Source organism: Topomyia yanbarensis, chromosome 1, assembly GCF_030247195.1.
Source record: "Topomyia yanbarensis strain Yona2022 chromosome 1, ASM3024719v1, whole genome shotgun sequence".
NCBI classification, from domain to species: Eukaryota; Metazoa; Arthropoda; class Insecta; order Diptera; family Culicidae; genus Topomyia; species Topomyia yanbarensis.
This window is the reverse complement of record NC_080670.1, coordinates 4,392,053-4,419,750: the sequence shown is the minus strand read 5'-3', so window position 1 is coordinate 4,419,750 and position 27,698 is coordinate 4,392,053. Positions and strand designations below refer to the sequence as shown.

General features: G+C 43.6%; 2 protein-coding genes across 2 annotated transcripts; one reads left to right on the top strand and one right to left on the bottom strand.

Annotated features, from left to right (window-relative positions):
* Positions 1-7: 7 nt before the first annotated feature.
* On the bottom strand, positions 8-27,442 carry LOC131676669 (intermembrane lipid transfer protein VPS13B). The gene is made up of 11 exons (XM_058955904.1): positions 26,933-27,442; positions 24,212-26,873; positions 16,989-20,100; positions 15,373-16,935; positions 15,204-15,316; positions 12,127-12,658; positions 3,204-3,418; positions 2,647-3,140; positions 2,440-2,582; positions 618-2,387; positions 8-558 (listed from the first exon to the last, which is right to left on the bottom strand). The coding sequence occupies exons 1-11, from the start codon at positions 27,195-27,197 to the stop codon at positions 118-120; spliced, it is 11,310 nt and encodes a 3,769-aa protein (XP_058811887.1). The 5' UTR covers positions 27,198-27,442; the 3' UTR covers positions 8-117.
* On the top strand, positions 9,219-11,516 carry LOC131676686 (alanine--glyoxylate aminotransferase). Its single transcript, XM_058955936.1, has 4 exons — positions 9,219-10,212; positions 10,822-10,917; positions 10,981-11,226; positions 11,284-11,516. Exons 1-4 carry the CDS (start codon positions 9,542-9,544, stop codon positions 11,450-11,452), a joined length of 1,182 nt encoding a protein of 393 aa, XP_058811919.1. The 5' UTR covers positions 9,219-9,541; the 3' UTR covers positions 11,453-11,516.
* Positions 27,443-27,698: the final 256 nt, after the last annotated feature.

Here is a 27,698-nt window from a genome sequence, read left to right as displayed (position 1 = left end):
CGTCTGGTTTCAAATTGACTAAAATTTTATGTTTGGAACACGATTCCAAACCATCGCTAACCTAACCATTTCGAACGGTTGGATTCCCTAATCGGTCAAGCAATAGCCCGTGGAATGTTATTTACCGTCAAACGGTGCGAATACGACCGTACCGGTCGGTTGTTGACATTTCTTCAACAAATTTACATACTTCACCAGATACCGTGCCAAACTTTCGTCGACATACAAAACCAGACGACGTTCGTTCTCATCCGGTCGACTATCGTCACCTTCGATGACGGGAACGTCCACCGTTGTTTGTCCATAGTCATCTGCGTCGACGATCGCGTTTTCCAGTACATCGCGAGTGCGATTCGGCTCATCGTCATCTTCCAAGATCACCAGCGAGCTAGACTCGAGACCACCGGCGGTCGTCGAAAATGTACGATCTGGGTTCCTATCCAAACCTTGCGGTAAGGTCGGTTTCGCCAGCGGAGGCAGTGTATAGCCGGACAGTTTCGGCAGCTGCAGGGTCGATTCCTGTACGAACTGGTAGGTGCGACTGGAGATGGGATAGGACTGAAAAAAATGAAAGAATTTATAATTATTTTGCTAATTTATGCATCCCAATTTCTCACCATATAATCCACTGGTGGTGGAGGCAACTCCGGCCTTATCCGTAATATCACCTGCGACGAATCGATCGCATCCACACTCGGAAGGATCGTCTTAAGATCCAGTACCTCCAGCAGCTGACCCTGACCAACATTCAGCAAGACTAGTGTTGTCAGATATACACCAACCACCACCAGCGTGTACTGATTCCGACTGGTGACTAGAGTGGCTTGAACTGCGAAGAGTAACGATCCCTCGCAAACAATCTGCGGCTCCCATAACGCCTTGTACGGAATTGGTTCCAGCCGATGGTTTTCCTGTTCGAAATACTTTGGAGTTGGCATCGTGTTATACCCCACGCTATGCAGCATTCCTTGACCGGTGAGAGCCACTAGTTCCGCAGCCCCACTGATCGGTTTCGCAAAGGCACCGACAATACCTTTCCCCACACCAGTCACAACGTCGATCGGTCGCTTAGCTTGCAGTGGATGATGAGCTAGCCCTCCGACAGCTCCCAGTATGCTGATGCCTAACCCAGTTAAACCTTGTGTGAATCCTTCCGTCATCCCCTGAGGCCGTCGTCGGCGAAGGGCATCTGTCCGCTGCACATGCTCCGAATCCAACGTCAACCTATCAAGGTTCCTTGCTACTGACGTGGCAAGCTTGGTGACAGAATTTACCGTTCCAGCGGTTATATTTCTAACAAGTGAAGTAGATCCTTGCGTGAGGCCCACTAGAAAACCCCAAGGCCCTCTAAATAGACCTTGCACGGGAAGTGACACAAAGTCACGAAGGCCACTTGTCACTGATCTTGCTAGTCCACTGGGACTGCCAAGTATTTCCAGCGACCCGATTACCCAACCTCCACCGAAGATCGCTCCCGATAAGTAGTGCATTCCAAGACAGTTTCCAAAACGCATCGGTAGCGTTCGAACCTGGTTTCGTTCGAATAACGAAAAATCCAACGGGCTGTGGTCTAATGCGATGTAGAGTCGCATACACGTGTGGACGGAGAGTAGTACGTGAAGTGGTTCGATTCGAATATATCGCAATTTGATAGGATCTGCTAAGTAGGAAGACTGTTGAATCACTATTCGTGGAATCAATACTTGTCCTGGGGGACATTTCACACGTTCTGAAGCGATCTCTGGCTGATACAGTAGATTCATTGGTAGACATTCCATCAGATAATCCAACAGAATGTTGATATAAGTGTCCTCAATGTACGCTCGAATAGGATTGATTTTAAGCCTGATACCTTCGACCGCCGTCAAACTACCCGCTTCCATCTCGGCGAAAATAGTGCACAGCGCATGTCGGGCCAATTCTTCCAGATGGTCCTCCAAAGTGTGCTGACTTGGCATCACATTCGCTCTCCGTTGTTTCGCTTCGTGATCCTCACTACACAGAATTACTGGAAAATCGTACTCCCCACTACTGTGTAGTTCATTGTCCACCTGAATATTGACAAACTGGACCAAAACTTTACTCCCCTCCGCACCTGAGTTCATTTCTATTCCTATCCGATCACAATTGAACGAAATAAGATCCCGCTTGGAGCAACATTTCTCTTCCTGGTCGTTGAACAGTGTCAAATTAATTGATTTGAAGAACCCACGGAAGGAACTGCGTTTGGATTGCAGCGGCGGATACAAACTGGACTGAGTCGGAGAGGTATAATTCGTACTGAATGACGTGAAGGAATCCTGTTTTAACAGCGGATCGGACGATGTTGATAGTGCTTTCGGGTTTGGTAGTCGAGTGCGAATATTTTTTGACGAGAGTTCCAGATCCTAAAACGTGGTTTGATCAATCGTGATTCAATTCATTAGAAAACCCACTCACCTGACTTATGTAATCGATTAGGATCTCGGTAGTCCTATTTCCAATATTCACAGCCAGCCTCAGATCGCCATACAATGGAATGTTGAGGAAAATGTTCTTGCTTTCGTCAATTTTTACCGGATGAGACCACCGTATTGCACTGCCTAGAAATCATTGGCGAAGATCAAATTAATCAACTGAACGTAAAATAAACCCCCCTCCACATACCACTAACGCAGGCAAATATCAGTGCAATTTCAACCTCCTGTGTTTCGGGGAAAACCGCATCCAGCGCCGGTGGGGTATAGAACACAGTCTGCCGGGAACCGACAATCTGATACCACACAAAGTTGGAATCGACGGCACACTCGGGTACGGCCGTACGGGCCGGTTTGCTAGCATCCTTCGAGTCCGACTGAGCAACGTAAATGTTGAAATCGGTTCGATTCTCCACCGCAAACGATGGACACCGATCGTCGTAGATGGAAACGAAGCGCTGCTCACGATGGCCCACGATCGACAGCGAGAGGGCAATGAACCGGTCGTTAAATTGCACGCAGAAACTTTTCCGGGACAGCGCCCGATTGAGGTAGATAGGAGCGGAGAACTCCTTGCCATCCTGCTGATACAGTGTCAGGTAGCAGTTGTAGGTACTGTTGAACTTGAGCTTGTTTTTGTGCTTGGAAAGGTTACTGAAGGCGGTCACAGTGATTCCTTGCGGGCTGATGATGAATGAAATTGGGTTTGAATTTTCACTTCATTTGAAAAGAAATAAGGATACTTACTTGTCGCTCTTTCGGTCATTCCGGGGAATACTGAGAGCGCCAGTGTGAGGATCGTTTTCATCCTGACGGATTTGATCTAAACGTTCGCTCGTCAAAACTGCAAAACACCAAACGCGTAGATTATGGCTGGAATAGTTTGCCACTATGAATTGCGATGCGACGAGTAGTACTCTGATGTTGTTTTCCGTCGTTGATGTGAGCACCAGATGCGAGACCTGAGGGAAGAATCAAATTATCTGTGAATAAATTGGATCACATAAATGTTCAGAAAGTTTTTTTTTCTTAATGTTCTAGCTGTTTTCCGTTGCCCAAATTCCGATATGGTGGCAAACTCCGACGCCAGAGAGGTGACTCCATTATTTGGGCTAGATATCACCCATCATGGACCGGGGACCAATGGTCTTACTTCCCTTCCGAAGGAAGGCGTAAACACGGAGTTTTTTCATCTCAAAAAATCTCAACGACCTCTGCGGGGGTTGAACCCGGACCAACCGTGGTGAGTGGCGGTTATGCTTACCACTCAACCACCGGCGCCATCAATATTGTTCTTTAATTAGCGAGAGCTATAGGAGAAGGAAACCCAAAATCGGTTCGTTGTAAAGGGTGTTACGATCAAAAATTGATCGTAAATTGAATGTGTGTAGATCGGTCAATTTTTTTAATAATTTTTTCTTAATTCAGAAGAAACACACATTTTTTAAATCTCGCATGGAATAGACTTCTTTACCATCCTTACTCAGATCCCGTTTCAATATTACCCAATACCATTTAATGGGATGCAACTGTTGCCGAGTTGGTTATGCTAGATCTGGCCAAAACAATGGGGGAATTTCATGTATTCGAAACACAGGTAAAGCCGTTTTCAGATGCAATCGTTTCTGCAATCTTCACCATTGATTGTGCCCATTGAGAAGAACGATAAACGTTAAATGCCACATGAACAGATCGCTTGCTACAACAACACCTTGTTGCTGAATTTTTCCATCTTGGTTAATCTAACGTCATCTGGAACATCCTGCTATGTATAGTATTATAAAATTGAAATTCTAGCAGTGAACTGGTATTAAATTTTACATAGTTCTCCTCGTACATCAAAATATATCATTAGGCATTAGGCATAAGGTCATTTAGCACAACGGACATTTGGCATAATAGTCAGTTGGCATAATTTTGAGAATTGATCACACTGAAGGTCATTTGGCATAATTTATTTTATTTCTAGGCATAATTTCTAATTTGGCGAAAAGTGAGGGTCATTTGGCATAAAGGACATTTAGCATAACAGAGGAATTTGGCATAATTTTCAGAAGTGATCACACTGGAGGTTATTTGCCATTTTTAATCTACAGGGAAACAGACATAACTTCAGACTTCGTGTCATTTGACATAATTTTGAGCCGTGCTACTGCTGAATATCCAAAATTAATTAGTTTATTCTTCTTCATAAATTAAAAAGCCACATTTACGTGTCGCCACATCGCTTCAAGTCATGTGCTGTCCGACATCACTGTCGCGACATCGGACCTTAACTAATTCATAGCCCCTATGTTAGAGTAACACCTCGGTCTCGGTTATGCCGCATTACACAGGCTTCGCCCAAGTAAGCACGCCCAAGCACTGTAACAACCGATTATTCAATATATGTAAATACATTCAACAAATCATCATGAAAAAACTTGGCGATATATAGAAATGATAAAGTTAACTATCGTCTTAATCGAACGGTATATAATTCTGAAGAACAGCTCATGAGATAAAGAAGGGTAATAAGGATTATTTTAATTATAAAAAAGGTTGTGTGGAAAGCTAAAACTCACTGACGACCGACACTAACTTAGTGACAGGACTAAGATAGCGCCGGATTGACGCTAGCTCCAAAAAATGAAAACACAATTTGTGTTTCTGAGCAAACCCCTATTCATACGTGATGTCCCGCAAGAAAAGGAGTTCTGATTTAATCGATGAGAAGTAATAAACCGAAACTTGGTTTGGCTTATCAAGCCAATACAATATGCTATATTTCTTCATAGTGGAGAAAATTTGGGTAAAATTTTTTTTTTCTCCACTAAAGAGAAAATTGTTTTAAACCACATTTGCGCGTTCCTCTCATCATAATCCGACAGTAACTGAGTGACAAGACTAACAAATTATTATTGCTAAGTGCAGCTTTAGCCTTATGGCTCATCCTCTGATAAACTACACATTCGCCTGTTATGCCAAATGCCCTTCAGTGAGATCACTTAGCAAAATTATGCCAAATGGCCGTTTTCCATAAATTAAAAATAATTATGCCAAAAGTACGTTATGCTAAATAATCTACATAACTTCTCAAAATTATGCAAAATGTCCGTTATGCCAAATGACCTGCAGGATGATCACTGCTCAAAATTATGCCAAATGTACGTTATGCTAAACGTCCATTATGCCAAATGGCGCGCTCTCCTGATAAGCATGTTGCACAAAGAGCGGTACCGTTTTTTAAGAATTCTTCTGTTTCGGTTTTGTTTGGCGTTGTCAACGTCCATTTGCTAGCAAAATAGCGAACAGAAAGCATCGTGTTTGATATCAGGAAGCGTACGGCTGCAATTTTTTTTCTTGGTGATATCGAACGGGAAAAACGGATCGAAATGGTGAGTTATACGTAAGCTGACCAACTCTAATGAAAAAAACCGGACACCTTTCTACAACGAAGCGTAGTAATTCACCACACTCAGGTAGATGGTTCGCATAGTGTATGAATTTTTTCGACAGAGCTGGTCAGCTAAGTTATACGTAAGCTATTATGTGAAAAAAAATCATCCCACATGCCGGATTCGAGCCTGCAATCATTAGGAGGACACCGGCCCAATGCACATACCCTTATGCTATCCCTGGACTATGGTGATGCCCCAGGAAGTACATATGATTATCGCGCTAGTGGTGGGTTCGAGGGGCAAGCACTAAATCTTCAATACGACGCAGTGCCAAAAGTCTTACATAATTAGTTACTTTAAGTACCATAAAGTACATTAAGTACCGCAAAGATTCCAAAAAGTGCGTGTCAAATTCATTGTACTTGAATTACTAAAACGATTTTAAGCACAGCACCTTCGTACTTTAAATACGCAAAATATTTTAATAACCATCAACTTGTACTTTAAATACTTTAAGTACGTACACATCGAACGATATTAATTATATTAAGTACCTTATTAAGTACAACAGCAGAATTTTTAAATACTTTCATTATTTACTTAAATTATATTCAAAATACGCTGGTATTTTCAATACGACGCACTCAAACCAGCTAGTGCTTGCCCCTCGGGTGGGTTAATGCTTGAGATCGCGTTTTTAAATTTATAAGTGCTAAAACGTTCATTCAATGACCAGGGTGCCCCAATGTTAGAGAGATCGCGGGTGTAAGTATGTGTAGATAACTGCAATTGCATGCTCGCCTTTGTAACCAGGCGCGTGTTATCGTGAAGGCCAGGGGCGTTTGTATGTTTTGAATAAGAGAGATTGTGAGTGTATATGAGAGAATAAGCAATTCATTGTGTTAGTAAGTGTTAGTATGAATCTAACTTAAGATATAGTAATAAAAAGAAAAATAGCATGCCGATTAAAGAACAAATATGCAAAGATTAAGTAAAAGTGTATAAATTGACTGATATTATTTTCGGTATACATAAGTTGTGGAGGGGGTGGACGTAGCGTAATTGGTAAATCTTGTACGCAGCGCACCTGGGTTCGAGTCCCGACCCCGCACATAAGGTTAGAAATTTTTCATAAGAGATTTTTCTAACCCGAAGAGGCGAATGACCTTAAGGTTAAAACCTCTATAATCGAACACAAAAAAATGAGTTGTGGAAAAACAAACTAATAGAAGTACAACAAAAACAAAATAATATAGTAGAAGAAAAGGATAATTGTAACTTGCAATCGAACTACTTGAACTCACCAGCAAATGATATTTACAGTATGTGAAAAAAGTTTATCCATCCTTGGTCAATTTGGACATCTTCGATTAAAAAATGTATCAAAACAATAAAGTATGTACTATGTGTAGTCATTTTATTTCTCTATTGGAAGTAATTAAATGAATTCAATTTAAATTTATACGAAAAAAGTTAATTCAGTGGCTGAGGACAAATATTTAAAACATCGATAAAAAATGAGGCAAAAAAGTATGTGACTACCTTTGGCCACAAGAGCAGCTTGGCATCGCGGTGGCAGAGATTATACAAGTTTGGCAGTTGTTTCTTTTCCGATATTATGTCATTCAGTTTCAATTACTTGCCGCAATTGCCGAATACTTGTTGCATGATAAGCAATGAATAAAGTGTAAGGTGAACTCCATCATGTTTGACTGTAAGTTTCAAACACTCTTTTTGAGCTTTCACCATTTACTATTTTCGTCTACGTCTTTTGACCAAATGATCTTTTTCCAATCGTCGACAGTCCATGAAATATGATCCTTTGACCACTGCAGCCATTTTTAATATTTTTCTCTGATAAATATGGTTTCTTCTGAGCTACTCTACCCGCAAAAAGTTGCTTATGAGGTCTATTTCGGATTGTCTGATATATAACGTGTATAGAAATCATACTTTCGATTTGCTTTGCAATTTTCGGAGCGGATAATCTACGATTCTGCTTTTAATTGTTGCCGATAGCACTGTCAAACCGAAAACTTGTCTTCGATGCACGTCCAGAACGCTTCGTAGGAACAACAGAACTACATTTCTTGAGCATTCGAACAATCTTAGCAACCGTGTCTTTATGAGTTGACACAGGAAAAAAGGCCAACGAATCCTACACGCAACCATAAAATAACCTACAGAATAAATTCTTTTAACTTAAATTTAGTGTTGTCAAAAACAAAACGAGAAATTCGATTCAGTCGAGGTCTTCCGTGCAGTAAGGTACTTTTGAGTTGTTTGGGGTATACTCAAAATTAGGTAAATTCAACTTAAAGTTAAGTAAATTAAACTCAAGGTTGAGTTATTATTTTTGCCGCAGTTAAATAGAAACTACCTTCAACACAGTTGACCTAATTTTACCTTGTTTCCACGAGATTGAGTCAAAAGTACTCAATTTTAGGTAGTTTTTCGGTGGCGTGTAGGAAAGGTTACCCTCAGTTCTGCATACATACAATATACTCTTTAGAAAATATGGGTTAAAATGCACTTGACCTCAATGATATTCTTGGACAAACAGAACTAAAAGTTATAGTTAGGTCCGCTAATTAAATTTACCTAAGCATTCAATTTGGAAAGGTGAAACCTAATTGTAAAAGTACTTTATCCAAGATTGGAAAAAAGATTGTGAAACTCTCCAAGAAGTTCTTTTTATAAATAGTTTCATGTTCCCAGTACCGCTGAATTGATCTTTTATCTTATCACTCTGTTGTAATGTAGCTTTCTTCTTATTCGAAATTAAAACACAAAACATTTTATATTCATTTAACTATTAAGAAATGACAACGAAGAATGATTATTTTGTAAACCCGAAAACATGGGCAACTTATCTGATCTGATTTTTTGGTTTCTGACGGAACGGACAACGTTGTGTAGACATTGAAAGTTTGAAAACTACTAACTAGTCTTGAACTGTTAATTTTCTTCGAATTGTGAATTAGCCGGCATTATGCTAGATAAGATCTAGCGTTATGAGGAAAGGTCATTAAACTATATAAGGAACGTGATTCATATATACGAAGGGAAAGGTATTAGATATCAGACGAGGAAAGCAGGAAACTTGTATAACCACAGAAAATATCTTCGCGTTCCCACATTCAACGATAAATCGCTTTTCGCATGTTTCCCGCCTGTCCTTTCAGACGAACCATCCATGTGCGACTGGTTGGTGTTGGCATTTGTTATCATCATCTCGCTTGTGAGAAACCGCAACGTAGTCATAAAGTGCTCTCTCAAGTCTCAGATTCATCCGATGTGTAAACATGTTATGTGCCTACTATAGTGTTATCACTTTGCTGGTGTCTCTCATTCTCAACACGAGTTTACATTTTTTGTCGTCGTCATCATAGCGAGACCGCAGAAGTGTTCCTGTATCTGTCTAAAATGATACGCCGTCCGAATGTCTAGAATAATAAAATTTGATAAGTGAAGTGCCATTGAAGGAAGTTTCCAGTTTCTCTGTTCCTCCAATGGTAATCATTTTATGGGGTAAATGTTGGATCCGACAACACTGCCACCAAACACATGTTCAATGTAGTACATCAGCATAAAAACCGGTTCTCTCTGCGCTCAGCAGCTCATTCAGCTTCAATCGAGCCATTCAACACGTAGTGAAAGTGAAAAATCGTGAACAGAAATAAGCAACCGCTTGAAAAGAACAGTATGGAATACAAAATCACCTCGCCTGCCGCCCTACGGGAGGCCCTGGTCGTTCCGGACAAACTCCTGATGGGTCCAGGACCATCGAACGCCCCCCAACGGGTGCTGGATGCACTGAGTCGACCCATTCTGGGACATCTCCACCCGGAGACCTTGAAAATCATGGACGACGTTAAGGAAGGTGTCCGGTATCTGTTCCAGACCAACAACGCAGCTACCTTCTGTCTGAGTGCGTCCGGTCACGGCGGTATGGAGGCGACTTTGTGCAATCTACTGGAAGACGGTGATGTGATACTGATCGGTCACACCGGTCACTGGGGTGACCGGGCTGGTGATATGGCTACCCGTTATGGGGCTGACGTGAGGTTCGTCAAATCGAAAATGGGCCAATCACTTAGCTTGGAGGAAATTCGCGGTGCACTGTCCCTGCACAAACCGTCGGTACTGTTTCTGACGCAGGGAGACTCTTCAACGGGGGTTCTGCAAGGTCTGCAAGGTGTTGGTGCGTTGTGCCGGGAGCACAACTGTCTGCTGATCGTCGACACCGTTGCCTCGTTGGGTGGTGTGCCGATGTTTATGGATCAGTGGGAAATTGATGCCATCTATACTGGGTCGCAGAAGGTACTCGGGGCACCACCTGGCATAACTCCGATGTCGTTCGGGCAGAGAGCGGTGTAAGTACTTCGATTATAAGTTTTGTGCGACTAGAGACTAGAGAGCTCTGCTTTATCTTGTCAGGATTGTATAATATTTTTAGCTCGTTATCATCACAACTGGAGTGGTTGGTTTGATTGCTTCTAGATGAGGTACTTGTGGTGAAGAAAATATAGCATGTTTGTTTTTTTTTGTGCGAGACTATAGCGACTACAGAGATAGCGATTAACGCGTATATGGCACCAGCAAAAGGTACATTCTAATGGTGTTTGTTGACTTAGCGAATGTAGCGCCGACCTTGAAAACTTAAGCATGATTGGTGTGCGTATTTTCCGTGTTTATTATGTTCTGGTTGCATTTTATGATGCACATTGCTTTTATTTCATTTTATGAAATTATTGAGCGTAAATTAAAACGGGATTGAATGCTTGGATTGTCACAGAAAAACGAAAATCGCTACTTCTGATACACGTTTTCGTAGAATCGATAGAGGAGGGAACATCGCCTTAATTGTTTTGTTTTGTATGAATTTAGTAACGAAGGAGGCAGTGAAAAACACGACCGTGACATTTACATTTATCACGATGTTTAGCGAGGAAGTTTTATTAATGAAACATTCCATCTTCCAGTGAACGCTACAAGCGCCGCAACACCAAGGTCAAGGTGTACTACTGGGACCTGATGCTAGTCGGCGACTATTGGAGCTGCTTCGGTAGACCACGCATGTAAGTAGGAACATTCGATAGTCATTCGATATTACTGAGCTAATTTCAACTCACCTCGCACAGTTATCATCATACAATTTCCTGCACCCTACTGTACGGCCTACGGGAAGCGCTGGCGATGGCATGTGAGGAAGGTCTGCCGGCACTGATCGCCCGCCATCAGGACTGTGCCAAGCGATTGTACCGCGGTTTAGAATCGGCCGGATTTGAACTGTACGCCGAGCCGAAGGATCGTCTGGCGACGGTTACGACCATCAAGGTGCCACCGGGTATCGACTGGATGAAGGTTTCGCAGTATGCGATGAAGAAGTATGTGTGTAATTGGGAGTGGTATGGAAAGATTTTTTTTTAAATTGTTACTTTCAGTTACTTGGTCGAAATTAGCGGTGGTTTAGGACCAACAGCCGGTCAGGTGTTTAGAATTGGACTGATGGGCCAGAATGCGACAACCGAACGGGTGGATCGTGTGCTGCAGGTGTTTAATGAATCGGTGCAAGCCGCGAAACGCGAAGTTAAGGTCCTGGGTAAAATTTGAAACGGTTGAATCTGATACTTTTTTCATTCCTATGTAAATAAACAATGATTCTGTACATTGTAAATGTGAAATGTTGGTTTGATGCTTAGTTTTGAGGACCAGACTCCAGGTACAAAACCCTAACCGAACAATAGCATACATTTCAGCAGTTTCTCCTTAAGTTGTGATAATAATAATACTATTGTAAATTAGCATTGTGATGATTGGGTTGAATTTCTTGCAAAGATTATACCCAGTAAATGGAAAATTAACTAATTGACCCAATATGTACATAAGGGAACAACACCTAACTTAGAAAATTTGGTTTATGATGTTTCGAATTCACCTCGTCAGTAACCGACACCAATTTGGCGTCAGTTAGATACCAAATCAAAACAGTTCAAAAACATATTTGCCTAATGCAACAGGTTAATCTGTGATTCCTAATTTAAAGTTTACAATATTCCCATGTTGGGAACACACGTACTTCAAATGTCCCAATCGCCGTCTAAGTTTGTTTATAGGTTATTGGGGCTTTAACCTTATGTCTCATGGCTAAAGGAACTCCATTTATGTACAGTTCTTACATGTGTGGCACTAAAAACTAAGTAAAGGTAAACCCTTTTTCCATATTATTTGCCTCTTACTTTCAGAATTGAAGTTAACGATAAACGTAAAGCCAAAAATCCACTTACCATACTCTCCGACCGCAACGTAATCTCCACTGAACCTTCCGCTGGCAACACGTAACTACTGGATGACTGTTTTTTCGCCTCACCGTTCAGATAGATCGGTTCCGATTGCAGTTCAACTCCTAGCTCCAACTCCAGCGTAAACCCCGTCTCAATGTAAGCCGGCATAACAATATTATTCGGTTCCACTATATTAATCTCGTCGGTGGTATAGTTTTTCAGTCGTACCCGGCAGCCAAGCTGGTTAATAAATAGGCACCAGGGCGCAATACTCAACATCAGGCAGCAGGATAGCTCGTGTGCGGCTGCACAACGGTATAGGGGTAGCGTAGCTTCCTGAATGGAATTGTCTCGTTTCCAGCGTAGTTCGTCCTCCCGGGAGCAGGGCCACTGCATGCGGTGGCACTTCTGCAGTGTCTCGATCGCCGTTTCCACGGTACGGAAATGTTCAGGCACTTGGAAGAAGGATCGACCGTCGACTAGGCGGTAGGATAGCATAGCTTTCCTCTTATCTTCACCATGCGGGGATTTGAAGCTGTCAATGAAAAAGGAGAGTTTGATCAAAATTGTAATTTATTTTGCTACAGTAATAGGTGTATTTGATTTGTTCATGGAAGTAATAAGAGATTAGCGTGCACTGTAAGAGGGGCTCGTATTACGGCATGCTGGAAGATCGAGTGGCAGCCCACCAGCAGGTGCGCTTCGCCATTTCGTTTAGAAGGTGAGTAATACTACGTTCACACTACGAGTTAAAATATATTTTAACGCTATCTTGATGACATTTTTTTGTTGCTAATTATTATAACGTGTTTAACTCTGTAGTGTGAACATAGTATAGGGCCTAAAATTATTTCAAGAAGCTTAAATATAAAATGTTGGAGTTAATCACAAGCTACTTCAATATTCACTTTCTGCATTCTTTCTTAGTTGATTAGGTGTACACCGATCTCGCATCTCCTCAAACAATGCTGTAGGTAGTGATTTGGTCAATATATCTGCCTCCTGGTGTTTGGATTGAGTATAAATTAGATGAACGATCTTTAGACCGCTCAGCCAAATTTTCTCACTGATGCAGTTACTCATCGCTACGTATTCGGCTTCTGTCGATAACCTTGCTACAGTTCTTTGTTTCTTTGAGGTCCATGTAACGTACAGCCAAAAACCTTTAGAAGATAACCTGTGGCACTTTTCGTACCGAAGTACTCACTTCGCTTGCTGTTAGTGTTCGGTCCTGCTTCATCTTGAAATCGACATGGATTCTCAACTCTATAGCACAGGTCTAATCGTGTTCACATCATAACATCCATTAGGCTACAAAGTAGTTCTCTGAACGGATATTTGCAGTTCCATTTTTATAGTATTATCTACAGTCGAACTTTAGCAATGTTTTGCGTGCTTTGCAATCATCACGAAGCAACATTTTGTCAATAAGTGCGGTTTGGGAAAGCTTCACGACGCTAGTTATTCGATCCCTGTTCACCTTGATTCTCAAAAGTGATACTAGTAGCATTCGTATTTTCTCAATGACAGTTCAATAAAAACGATCAACGTCTCCATTGTGCTGTGGCATATAACCCACCGTTGACTATTTAAATGCCAATGCCATCATCATAATACGTCTACTGTTGCTTACTGAACTATTCACGTTCCAGTTCGCATCTCAAAAACGCCTTCTTCACACCGAATTTTAGTTACCTTCATATATCTTAAAGGATTCCAATACCTGGTCCTTTGGTTCATAAAGCACACAACGGCTAAATGCGTGTGGTCATCCAAGAACTTCACAAAATACTGGAATCCATCGAAAGTAGTTGGGATAATTTTCCCGCAAATATCTGTGTGAAATCTTTCCAGCAGTCTGCGGTTTGGGGGTTATAGTCGTTAAATGGTAACCTCACAAGTTTTGTTTCAGCACAAGTTTCGCAAAATACTTTTGCCGATTTTAGCTTATCCAATCCGTTGAAGTTTCAGTTAGCTTCGATAGCTCAAATGACTGTATCACTTCTGTCACAAATCTTGTATGCTGATTTCATCTCCAGGTCCACTAATTCGTTGTCTACATTGTCTACCTCCATAGCCATAAAGTATAAATTTCCTTGTTTGATAGCTTCGTCAATAATATTTCCATCTTTAGTTAGGATTACACGATTATCCTCGAAGTTTATCTTGACATTCATCAGTGCACCCGGCGATATCAAGTTAGGAACGAACAAAACCTCGCGAACGCTCAAACGCACATTGCCACTTCGTACCGATATATTTTCATTGGTGATTCCTTGCATGGCACTTTCTACTAAATTTATATTTTCTCTCACCAATAAACATCTGGCTTTCCGTTCTAGCAGCCAGTACTGTTTTATCGAATCAATTGATTATGCCAGTATTTAAATCGCGACAATTTCGCTTTTGTTCTTCAGCCACGATACGAATTTTCACTGTTGCTAAGGTCGGCTGCTTGTCGTCGATGTTTTCCATTGCCATAGTAACGATATCATACTAAGCTGGCAACGAGATCAATAGCTGACTCACTTGGTCCAAATCCGTTAACTTCGCATCAGCGTCTTTTAATTGTTTCATTAGTTCGTCGAAGTTTCGAAAGTGGTTCCTCAGAGCACATCCGTTTCTCATCCGCAACATTGCAACTAACCGCCGTATGTATGTTTGAGCAGCATACCCTTTCTTTGCAAATATAGCCTCCAGATACTGCCGCATCACCTTTGCAGTATCCTTATCCCGAATGTATTTCAACTGACTGTCTACAATGAACGCTACCAATAAAGCCGTTGAAGAAAAGATCGCGAGCATCGTGATGTGTCCATTTCCAACGAACCAAACGATTTCTTTTGTAGTTTTATTTCTATCTTTCCAGCAATTAATTGTTTTAGTATAAAATTTTCATCGTCCACAAATTATGGGAGCGAGAGACTAGAATTAAAAAAACTGAAAATATTTCTAATGCGTTTCAAGCAATATTAGAAACCTTTGTACCGAAAAATAACAATTGAAACATTCAAGTAGCGCTTCCCGCAGTTTGTTCAACTTCTGCTTAAAAAAGTTTTAGTTAGTTAAGTTATACTCACTTCATGCGGAATAGCAACTCATGCTCGTCAGAATTGGTACCGGAGATGACAAGCTGCCGGCGTTCGCCTTGTCCGTATACCGAAAAATTCTGATCAGTCTTTTCCTCATAGGCCTGTGAAGTAAACATTTCATTCAACATCATCACATTTTCGTTCACCGCTAACCTACCGTCGTATTAACAGTCAACATTGATTGCACCATAAACAGTGGCCAAACAATCACCAGTACTCGTTCATTGAATAGATCCTTATCATCACCACACTCGCCAATCCTTTCCCGTATAATCCTAACCCAGTAGCTAAGATATCCTTCCTTTGTCATCGCGGTCGGAATTTTTACCAGGTAAGGCTTCGAACCGTTCATAATTTCCCGCATTGGAATGTCTCCAGACCAGCCTTTCTTTTCGCCATCAATCGCAATCTTGAAGCTTTGCTGATTTCTGTTGTTGGCCGCTTCGAAAACATTGGCGTTCGAGTTTCCATCGATTTGAAACCCGGTGGACACATAGTGCTTGTCACTATGCGATATGATCTTATAGAACCGATACTGAACTTTCAACCGCTGGTCAGTCATATTGAACAAGCTGATCTGACCTTCGATTGTGATTCGTTTCTGAGCGTTGCTCAAATTTTCCACCCGGACCACGAACAATTTATCATTTTCCACGTCCTCTTCATGGATCGGAAGGATTTTCACATAGAACAAGCCTTCCTTTGCCACAGAGAATGGTTCCGAGGCGACTTCTTTGGTATTTTCATTGAAAACAATCTGCAACTGTTGCTTGTTATGAAAGCTCCTAAAAACGTACATACATAGTTCCTCCGTGCCGATAAAGGTGTATTCTCCGGTTCCGAATTGACCGATTTTTAAACCGACGTGGGTATGATTACAAACAATGTACTTTCCGTACATTAGCACTGATTCTTCCGGAGAGTTCCAAACTTTTTCTGCAACCAGTAAATTGTACACGATTGAAGGACCGCACCGAATCGAAATGTCATCGGAAATCGCCTTCAGCTCCAGCGAGTCTTCTTCGATAGCAGCTATCGCTCTTAAATCCACAAGTTCCAACACATTCTCGAACGTAAAATGACTGTAATCTAACAGATCACAGTGCAAGCTCAGTTCTCCACTCACTAGTACGTCAAAGTTGTCATAGATGGCAGTGTGCACTCGAAATAGGCTGGCATTTAGCATGAGAAATTTGTGACTTTTCGACTCCAACGTTTCCTTACAGAATCGATAGCGCTCGAATGGTTTCGGAAGTTTTGATTCCATCTGAAAGTCAAACACGTTGAAAAAGTTGACTTGAACTGGTCGTAGTTCCACTGTTAATTCTACATTCGGAATCAGCCCGGGTGTGAACATTGAATCCACCCGCATGCAAGCGACGAATATTTTCGGATGCAGTCTGTAGGGCAGATTAACGATCCGTCCGGTGACCAGATAAGTATCCTTCAGAGCGTCGGTAATGTTGGCGATAATTGATTTGCTCTGTTCTGCGGAATCGCTGAGTCCGTCGGAGTATTCTGCGTTTTCACTGTCGTCGTTTTCGTTGATTACACTCTGGGTCATTACGATTCGCCAGATAGCGGCAGCGATTTTGCGCGAGGGAAGATGCAGGTCGATTTTTTCGTTTTCGGACAGCGTAAACTGACACAGCTCGAAGAAGTCGCCGAAGATGTCGGAAAAGTATTCCAACCTGCACTGAATGCTGAGCGGTTTGGCTGTCTGTGGAAATGGAAAGGGTTAGCTGGTGAAAATTTTAAAAGGGGACTACTTACATTCATCGGCACAGGATATACGTTCACATTGTACAAGGCGCGTGGCTGAGGATATCGCCAACAGATGATTCCAACGTCCTGGTTGATGATTTTGATTTGGTACGGCAACGGAAGCTCGTTCATTCTGGTAGACTCGATAAACTGAAATGCTCCAGCTCGAAGATCATCCTGGTAAAGTTCTTCTTGGGATGTTTTGGACTCTCGGCGAGAGAAGCTGGGAGCATTTAACGGGATTAAATTCTCTTTACTTGGATTAATATTGGCACGTTTCATGTCCGGGGTACGAGTTTCACTTTGTCCGGGTGTTCTTGCTGCCAGCGCTTGGTTGAATAGTTCTGTCATTCTTTGAATTTCGTTCAAATTTTTTGGATTGAAATCCAGTTGCAGGTAGCTTGAACGTAGCTTCATTTGTATTAAAGGATCACGCTTCCAGTACTCTTGCGATAATGTGGCCTGCAGATTGAACGAAAATGGGTGCAAGATCACGAAGGAGCCCTGACAAAAGATCAACTCCTCCAAGTCCAAACTGAACGACAATCGCTCGGGACGATCTTGCGCGCGTAGCGATGACTGAATGCACGAGAAGGACAGCTTGCAGTTATATGCTTTCTGATCTTTGTCCTGCAGGTGGATCATCATTTGCGAAAGTCGCACATTGACTGTTTCTATGTCGTACAAGTTGGACTTGATCGTTTTGAATTTGTTTCGACTCAGAATAGGTTTCGGCAGCTTTTTAGATGGTTTTGCGCTGCATGCTTTGACTGGTGGTCCACCAACAGATTCGTTCAAAATATCTAAAAGATCTTGAATAACTGTCAATTTTTGATGGGAGATAGAAAACTTAATGGGTCGCATAAAATCCACATTCAGTTCGTTGTTTTTCTTGGTCAAACTGTTGATGAAACGGGTCTTCACGATAGGTTGAGGTATTCCTAGATCATCCGGTTCACCAGAGAGTGTTTTCAACAGAAAAAGATCATCCAGTTCTACGATCAAGTCAAACAGGGAAATTTGAACAACTCGCTCTAACAAATTCAATGAGAGGAATCCGTTTGGCTGAGCCAACACTACACGGAATAATGGTCGTGGTTCTTCATCGACGGCAGTCTTCTTGCCGAAGAGGTTTACCTTGAAGTATCCACCCAAGAAACACACTTCGTACGGAACAGTTGGTTGATTCGGCGGTAATCCAACTGACGATTTTATCTGCTCAGACGATGATCTAGTTGAAAACTTTCGTTGGCGCGAACCACCACCACTTCGTTTGCTACTGGAGGCAACGGCATGCTTTACATCGGAGGTTCGGAATGTTTCAACCCCAGAATCTTCTTCAAACTTGGACAGCTTTGAGTAGCTTCGCCGGTTCCGGGGTGGCTCCGTATCCCGAAACGATTTTACTGACTCAATGCTTATCGTGTCCTGACTGGGAGGACTCGTGAAAAGAGCAGGGTTAAAATCAATAACGCTGCTTTGAGATGAGGTCGACTGCTGCGGCGAAGGCGTTATAATGTGTAGGATGTTGGTTAATTTTCGAAGGATTTGACCTGCCAGTCGTAGTTGATCGAGATCAAGATCCATCAACAGGTCGGACATACAGTTGAGTTCCATAGCTTGGCCACAAATCAAGACATGCTTATAAATGATACAGGGAGCGTAGACAACCGAGAAATGGAATTCTTTGAAAATAGTGTTAACTTCAAAATCGGTTGATCGCTGGACATCCTGCAAATTGTTCCACTCAAATGCCGGGTTGTCGTGGTGTGCCGTTGTGGAGGTTTGTTCTTCGATGTAAGTCACAATATCTGACCAACGGGCAGTACTCAGGGAGATGTCCCGCAGAACTAGTTCGTACTGTCGATCTTCGATTTTCGACCCTGGAACATTAAGGATACGCATTTGGGCAGCCTTCGTGTAAACGTCTGGTCGTAAAGGAATTCGACAAATCGGATTCTCTACGTTGTGATGCATGGTGATAGAATTGATCTTAAATATATACGCATTACAAATGTCGGAGCTTGTACGCAATGGGACGAACAACCGCAAACCTTTGCTTGAAAACAGTATCAGTGGTAGGTCTTTCACCCCTAGAACAGTTTTGGGAGTATCCATTTCTTCCTTTCGAAAAAAGATAGTCAACACGTCGGCGCATTGTTCCAGTAAATCAAGATCCAGTCGCAGATCAACCTGTTCAATTTTCAAAATCACCTCAATCAAAGTTTCATTCTGTTCCCTGTTTTTCTTAACCGCATCCCACTTGGTGTGAACATTGGTAGTTTCAGCCTTAGTAATAGTCAAGTTGAGGAATGTATCATTTCCCGATTTGCTCGAGCCCCCGGCATCTGTTTGTACCGTCAATCCAAAAGCTTCATTTTTAATCCAACTTTCTTTTCCGTCATCAAATTCATAACATTGAGCGCTCATACCGCCAACCTTTGCCTTAATCTGCAGATAAACATCCTGCATATCCAAACTATAGATAATGTCCTCAAGTTCGACAATCAGTTTAACTTTCGACTGACCACTTTCGTCTTTGGCGATGCAATTTAATGTCACTTTGGAGAATGTCCACTGCATCCAGATCGACACCGGTAGCGTATCCTTCCTACTACCCTCCTTCAACGTTTCCTCCGAAGTCGCACTTGAATTATGACAAATATCCAAAAACTCTTTCAAGTCAGCAGCCGTTGCTGTGCTACCACATTTCTGCGATATCTCCAACAGTTGAGGTTCCTTCTTACCACCAAGCTCCCGGGTGAACTCAAACATCGGTAGGGAAAGAGCTCTCTGAACAGTCGCGTTCACCAGCACCAGTTGATCTTTGAACAGGTTCACCTTCAGTGGTGAAGTGTCCACGTGGAAGCAGGCCGACGACGCAACACCGTCCTCTTTGAAGTTCAACACCAGCGAAATGTTGGTGGTCATCTCGTCCAGTAGTTTACTCATCTGTCTGTTCTGGTAGGTCCAACTGGAGGTATTGGCCAGCGAAATGGTCCACGGGAAGCTTTCCCGGTCGTCCGACCAAACCGCTTTCGCAAGGCTGATGGGGAAACGGTTGATGCCGGCCGACAGGCTCGTCGATTTGAAGGCCGAGTTGATGGTGATGAGGGGGAGCCTGGATGGTGGACGGAGAATATTTTGGTTAGTTTCAGTAAGGTCGTATGTGACAGCCGTAATTAGTAAATTGAAAGATTTGGCATAAGGCTTTCAGCATAATGAATTTCGGCATAATTTTAAGTCGTGAACATACTGATGAAACATCTTTCTTTAAGACTAAGTTTGGTCAAATCGGTCAAGCCATCTCTAAGAAACCGATGACTGTTTTTTCTGAATTTGGAAACGTCCCCCATGGCTTCCGGAACCGACGACGGTGGACAATGTGGCCAAGGAGACTTTGAAAGGCTTTTAGTAACCTAGTACTACAAATCCAAGCAGTTGTGGTCACATTTTGGAAAAAAGGAAGGTGGACCTACCGACTTATCCCAAATGTGTCTGCTTGGGTATATAGGAAGAATGGAGAGGTTTTGTCCGGACATGGATGCTTCCGGAAGTACCTTCATAGGTTCAGACACGCTTCGTCACCGCTTTGCCCGGAGTGTGTGAACATGCAAGGGACACCGGAACACGTGTTCCTCGAATGCCCTAGCTTCGAAGAAGTCCGAAGGGGTGTGCCAGATATAACAATGGACAATATCGTCGAAGAGATTTGCTACGACGAGCATAGCCGGGACGCTGTCAACAGAGTGGTTACGAGTATATTCTCCGAGCTGCAGAGGAATTTGCGAAGGACCGAATCGGGTTTCAGGAGAAATTCCGCCGCCGGGGGACTCTCCGACAGGGTAGACTGGGTTCACCGTTGGGGACCAGTTGAGTAGTATGCTACGTAGAACCGGGTTCGGGTCGTCGGGGCGCCAGTGAAGCGGACGTCAGACTTCACCGGAATCGCCGGACCGGCCTCGACACCCTACCGGGTAGCTCGTGAGTAAGCTAGGTCCACCGCCGGGGATTAGACCGAGTAGATCGCATGGAATAGCAAGCAGTGGATCGTTGGGGAGCCAGTGAACCGGAAGCTATGTTTTATCCGGAATTGCTGTATAGACCTCAGCACCTACTGGCTGGCCCGTTGAGTAGGTTAGGTCCACCGCTCATGGCTCACGGAAACGACCATCGGTATCGGGAGCAATCTATCACGGTAAGGTAGATTCGCCGCTGTGGATTACCCGACAGAATAGTGGCGAAAAGGGCTCGCGAAACAAGCACCGGTATGGAGAAAAATTCCGTTGCCGAAGAACTCTCAGTGGGAATAGGATAATATCCGAGTTGATCTCGATGAAGCTGAAAGCTAAATGGCTCAAAGAAGCGGATAACGGTGTCGGGATAAATTCCTCTGTCGGGGACTATCCAAGTAGATGGTTATAAGGCTGGGAGCTGAATCAGCACCTATAACGGCTCCGAGATAGAGCAGAAGAAAGAGGTGCGACGAAAGCACAACGAGCCCCCCTACGAACCAATACCTTGATGTAGTTCCGTGAGAAGAAGAAGGGCGTAAAGAGAAGGGAGTGTTTTAGTAGTTAGGCACGAACGTGAATCGTGAGTCCCGTACAGTGCCAATACATTACAGGCCAGACTTTTGAAGCTTTTTGAACCTTCCTATAAAAACAAACAAGGGGGTAGCAGGGACAGGAAGGATAGAAGTTCACAGGCTTAACGACCCCGCCAACCGCCCTCCTATCCCCTCTCGAACCAACTGGGAGTTTGATTCTTGCTAAGATGTGGTGGGGTTGGGGTAGCATTGGGCTCTGCTCAACCTACAAAAAATGCCATAATTCCAAACGCAGCTGCGACGAAGCGAGTCCTTAGATTTTAGAAATCTATACAAGCACTTTAGCCCAACCGGAGTGCCAACCGGCGCATCAGGATCGACGCCAGTAACATTCTGATTACGGCATACTGATCGCGAATTGGACGGCGACTTTTGGGCTGGCAGGCTGGTCCTTCAGTAGGGAAGGACTTTTCTGACATCGACTTGAAGTAGCGAGTCGGCTAACAGCATGGCTGTCTCCGTCCCTGGCAGGTCTTCGGGTACGCTCAAAACTCGTCACCATTTAGTTGGTGGTACTAGGTTTGGATGGACCATTCCCGATTTTACGCCGATCCGGCTCTGAACACTACTCCCCATGAAGGATAGTGTCAACCCTAGCATGGCCTCCCTGCTTGCATAGATAACCATGGTATTACAAGAGGATTACGTACAAAAATTGTGGTTGGAGAGGCAAGCGGAGCAAGGGAGGACGCGATTGAGGACGCCACCTGTATACACAGCGAGTACCAGCAGCAGCCACGATAAATTCAACGGGAGATTAGGTTACTGAATCGAGTGTTCACCCCGACACCAGGTAGCGACGCCATCCGGAATGCGTCACATCGTGGGAAGTCGTACTGGACGGAGGTGAGGAAAAAGATCGACGAGCTCTATGAGCTCGTGAAGGACAAGCACAATGTGTACACCAAGGTGAAGCAGCTAGTGGCGAGTATTAAATCGGTCATAACAGCTGCTGAACGCGAGCAGAAGGTGCTCTTGATGAGAACTGAGCCAGCCGAAAAAGCTCTGATGGGAGCCGCAGAAAATGAGATGACACCGAAGAGTCACGGCAATACTCGTTAGGAGAAAAGAGTGAGGGACACGTCGGGAGAGCAAGAGGACCCGAAAAAAGCAGAAGAGCCAGGAACGTTGCGAAAGACCGTGACTGGTGCATTGTGGGAAGCCAGAATGCGAAGCGAAAGGAACGGAAACAAGAGAAGAGAAACGAAAGTCTCCTCGGAGAGGTACAACGGTGATGCACTGATCATCGAAGCGAATGATATCACGTCATACGCCGCTCTTATCAAGAAAGTGAGAGAGGACCACAGCTGAAGGAGTTGGGAGAGAATGTTTTTAAAAACGGGGCGTACACAGAAGGGCAAGATGATGTTCGAGCTGAAGAAAGATCCTTCCGGCGAGAGCTTGACCTATCGCGAGTGAGCAGTACACACATAGCGACCACCAAGCGATCCACTACACCATTGGTCGGTGGAATTGTATTGTAACGCGGAGAGTGAGGACTGGCGAGTGGAAGTTGAAAATAAAAGACTTCGACAAGGACCTTTTTGTGGAAGCTGAAAACGTCGCTCCAATTCCGAATGCCGATGAGCTGTCGGAAACAGTAGCGAGAGCATGTGATGTAATAATGCCGAGGAACTACCGGCATCCGACGTACTGGTGGAACGAAAGGTTCAGCATCCTTCAGACTGCCTGCCCGGAAGCCAGAAGGCGCGTTCAGAGAGCAAGGTCGGAGGCAGGCAGAGAAAAGTGTAAGGCAAAATTCCGAGCGACCATGGCCGCTTTTAAATGTGAGATAGTGCTAAGCAAGTCCTCCTGTTACAAGGAGCTGTGCAGAGAAGTAGACGCGAACTCCTGAGGCAATGTTTACCGTGTCGTGTTGACCAGGATTAAGGGTCCAATGACGCCAGTGGAAATGTGCACTGACAAAATGAAGATTATCGTCGAGGGTCTTTTCTCGACGCACGACCCAACCGCATGGCCACCTACACCGTACGTCGATGCAGACGATGAAAATTCAGGTGACAATCGAGTCTGCAACGCCGAGCTCCTTATAGTGGTCCGACGGACTGAAAGCGAAGAAAGCTCGAAGTATTCCCACCGTGACACTGAAGACCGCTATGTTGGCTACATGTTCAGGAGAGTCCTACAGAAATGTCTGGGCGATGGCTACTTCCCGTCTAGATGGAAGATCCAGAAGTTGATGTTGCTGTCAACACCTGGGGAACCACCACCAGATCCAGAATCGTATCCGCCTATATACCTGCTGGATACTATTGGTAAACTTCTGCAAACTGTCACCCTCAACAGGCTGACGACCTACGCTGAAAGCAAAAAACGGACTATCGCAGAGGCAGTATGGGTTCCAGAAAGGGATATCGACGGTGGACGCCATCCACACAGTCATCGCGAGCATCGAAGCAAAAGAGAAGGGATGAGAATGTCAACCCGATGCTGGCTCTAAGTCAGTGTCGGATTCTGATGATACGAAGTCGAAACGCAAATTTCATAATTAGGTATGCGCCAAATGTTCGATATGTCAAGTGACCTTTTACATGATATTCTAAACCATGCGGATCCCAAAATAATGCTAGCCTAATCATCAAATAACGTTCGCAGTACTCACTTCAACATCAGGATTTCATTATCGCCAAACTCCTCTGCCGGTTCACACCTGCCAATCGATTCCTGAACGATACTCTTCTCCGGAAAATACACCGTACAGTGACAAAACTCCAAATGAAAAATGATGCGCCGGGTAAGCTGTTTCCAGAACTCCGTATCAGCCGTTTCGACCGGTTTGGACCCCTCCCGTTTCACATCTTCGTCCTCGATGACGGTCGATCCGATGATCGGGCGGGCTGGTTGCGGTCGGGTATCCACCACTTTATCCGAGCCTGAGTGCACCGAGGTGATCGGTTGTGATTGGGTTTTTTTCGGCAGTTGAATTCGTTCTTTTGATTTTTGAGGACTGAGCGAGTGGCGTGTTTGGCTCCGAACCAAAGGATCTTCGTTCAGCAGGGCATTCTGTTCCAGCAGGATGTTTAGATACTCGTACAGAACGGGATCTAGATTGAGGCTGAGAGCGAGGAAACGACCGTAGAATAGAGGAGGATGTTCCAATTGAGTGAAGCTCCGATCGATCGGTAGTTGAACAATAACTGTTAGGAAATCTTCATCCGTGGAGTGATCTGGCCAGAGAGCTGTGAGAGATCTTTGCGTAGAGGCCGTCGTTGGGATGAACGACAGGCAGCGTAGACTACGTGATGTCAGCTTGTAGCAAACAGTTCCCTCGGAATGGATCTGGCGCAATTGCACATGGGATATATTAAGATCTAGCATTGGAACTGTTTGGGAGGAAACATTTGCGTGAAGATCCAATGTAGGATGAAATGAAGCAGTTTGATTCGTAAGCGATAAAAGTATGGATGAAACAGCTAGAACTTGATGCGGATTAAGCACGAGTTTTAGATCGGAAACGCCGAATTTATGTTCCATCTTGTTTAATTCATTGTTGGGCCAAAGTTCCGGTAGGAGGATGAATCGATACTGTAGATTTAGGTTAATGGCAGTTCCGATGAGCATTTCTGATTCATTAAAACACAGTTTTCCTTGGAAACGTTCCAAATTTACGGAGATTGATTGGAAACAACTATCGAAAAGTTTAGACGGTGGTTCCGGAAGTTGACAGGTAGTGAAGATCAGTCGATTTGGGTATAACGGAGTTAAAATGTTACATTCGATTCGGTTAAACTCAACGGAAATCGTCGGATTTGATGAAGTTGGAACTATTTTGCTGCGTTTCCGACCAAGCTGGAATTTGCCATGATCGAACGGGTGTAATTCCACAACCGGTGTCATTATTGTGATGTGAACCTGTTTCAGAGGGATCTCACTCATCAAAGCATCGTAGTCTTCCGCCGATGGAGGCGGCAGCTGTTGCATGCTAGGAGTAGGTTTTTCATCGTAGTACGGTGAATATTCATAGGCGTCTTTATAAGATATCAACGTCTTCATTCGATGAAGAGTGTCTGCACCGAATTTGAGACAAAACTTCCCTACAAATGCTCTGATCATGTACTTTTCAGACAGATTACTGAACTCTAAATCGCTTCCGAACTCCGAAGTTCTACGATCGTCCGGAACTTGTACTTCATGTACTATATCCATGGCTATAGCTGGCGATTTGTTCAGCATAACATCCTGGCTATACGTCCCCAAATGGTAATTCCAGTTAACATTATATTTTCTCGTTTCGCCTGAACTATCGTCGAAAAATGAACTTCTTACATGCTGATCTTCCACCCAATCCGAAACCTCACTTTGAAGTATCTGCTGAATAGTTAAAGGTTGTCCACACGGGCAATCATCAAGCGATTGAAGACTAATTTTAGCAATGCCTCCACTGAAATTAAACCATTTCAGACCGCACATAACCACCTCTCCGTGAACGCCATTCAAATCCAGCTTCAGAAATGGATTGTATTTTATCTTTTTGGCCGTACCAACCACGCTATCTCCCACCAGTTCCTGCGTTTTAAAAATCATTCTCAAATGATCCACGTAGCATCCGGAGTGAAAAACGTGAAACGCATGATCGTCCGAATAGTCACTCTCGTTTTCCTCTGGGAAGAACGACGGCAGTAGATTCCAAGCCCACGAAAGCAGTGATTCCTGACTAGCTTCTCCTTCACCCTCTGTTCCGCTGTCCTGACCCAGAGAGGTTTCACTTTTGATTTTTCCCTGTTTCAACGCCATCCCCAGCTCAAACAGCCGCATCAGCATCGGAAATTGCTGAGAGGACACATTCACATCCAGAAACTTACTGTGAACATCAATTCTCGTGATAGACGATCGATCCTGTGCCGGAACATTGCTATACTTCATCAGAGCGCGAATCTGCAGAGTACTCCTGTAAAGTACCGGTTCCTGACACACCTCTATCTTGCCAGCAGAATTTCGCTTGTCCAAACAGATCGTCAAATCAACAACATTAATCAACTTCCTCAACAAAACTCTAGTTGGCGAAATATCAATAAAGGCCGGATTCCAGTTGCTATCCGCGGATTCCATCGATAACTGTTGAATATTCATCGACACCACAATATCCTCTTCCACGTATTTCAGAATTACGTTGTGACATCGAATTGAAATGTTATTCGCAATCCTATTTATCAGCGAAGACATATAACCTGGTGGAGGTGCCTCCTCCGCACTCAGTCTTTTTTTGCTACCTTCCCTCTTCAGTACGGTGCGATCCTCCGCTTCCTGCAGTTTCAGGACAAACTCTGAAAATTACATATTCAAGTTGGGAGAAACTTTCAACATAACTCAACATTTCACCTACCGATGGTATTGATGGTAATCAAAATCGGTTCCGATGCTATCTTCGTCCACGGTACCCGGATCGCAAGCTCGTGAATATGCCCCGAAAGAAACTGGAACGGCAGGGATAGTTCCTCCTCCAGCACATCCAACTTCAGGTCTAAATTTTGGAATACCACCTCGCCTCCCCACAGGGACACCTGTGAGTCCTCCGGACGGATATTTTTGACATACTTTTCCACGTAGCTTAGGATTATCGGTGTGATGTACGATTCAATTTTGAACATTTTTCGGAATATTTGCACATAAAAATCACAACATAACGGGATTTTCACTTGTTTTCACAGCGGCGATAAAACGATAAAATATTACAATAAAATATTCAGCTTTTTCGTGGGCTCCGCCGCTGAAGATAAGGTAATCTATTTTCAGTCGTTGACTAACACTAAAACCCCGAAAAAAAAACTGATAACTGTGACAACACAAAAAGTGAGCTTCCACGAAGTCGATTTTTTCACCTTTTTTTATAAAAAGTTTGTTGTGCAGTGAAACGAAAGAGAAACGCCAGAAAGTTAAACAAAAACAACAGCTGGGTTAGGTTACCGGTGCTCGAAATACGACAAGCCGAAGGTTTTCTTCGCAAATGGCTGCGTGCTTATAGTAGTGGCTGGTGACGGTTCGACGCACGGGGAGAAACTTGATTGAAATTACATCACATTCATGGAAGTACACTACTTTTACAGTAAACGGCAAGTTACGGTGGGTAGCGTAGAACAATGGTTCAATCG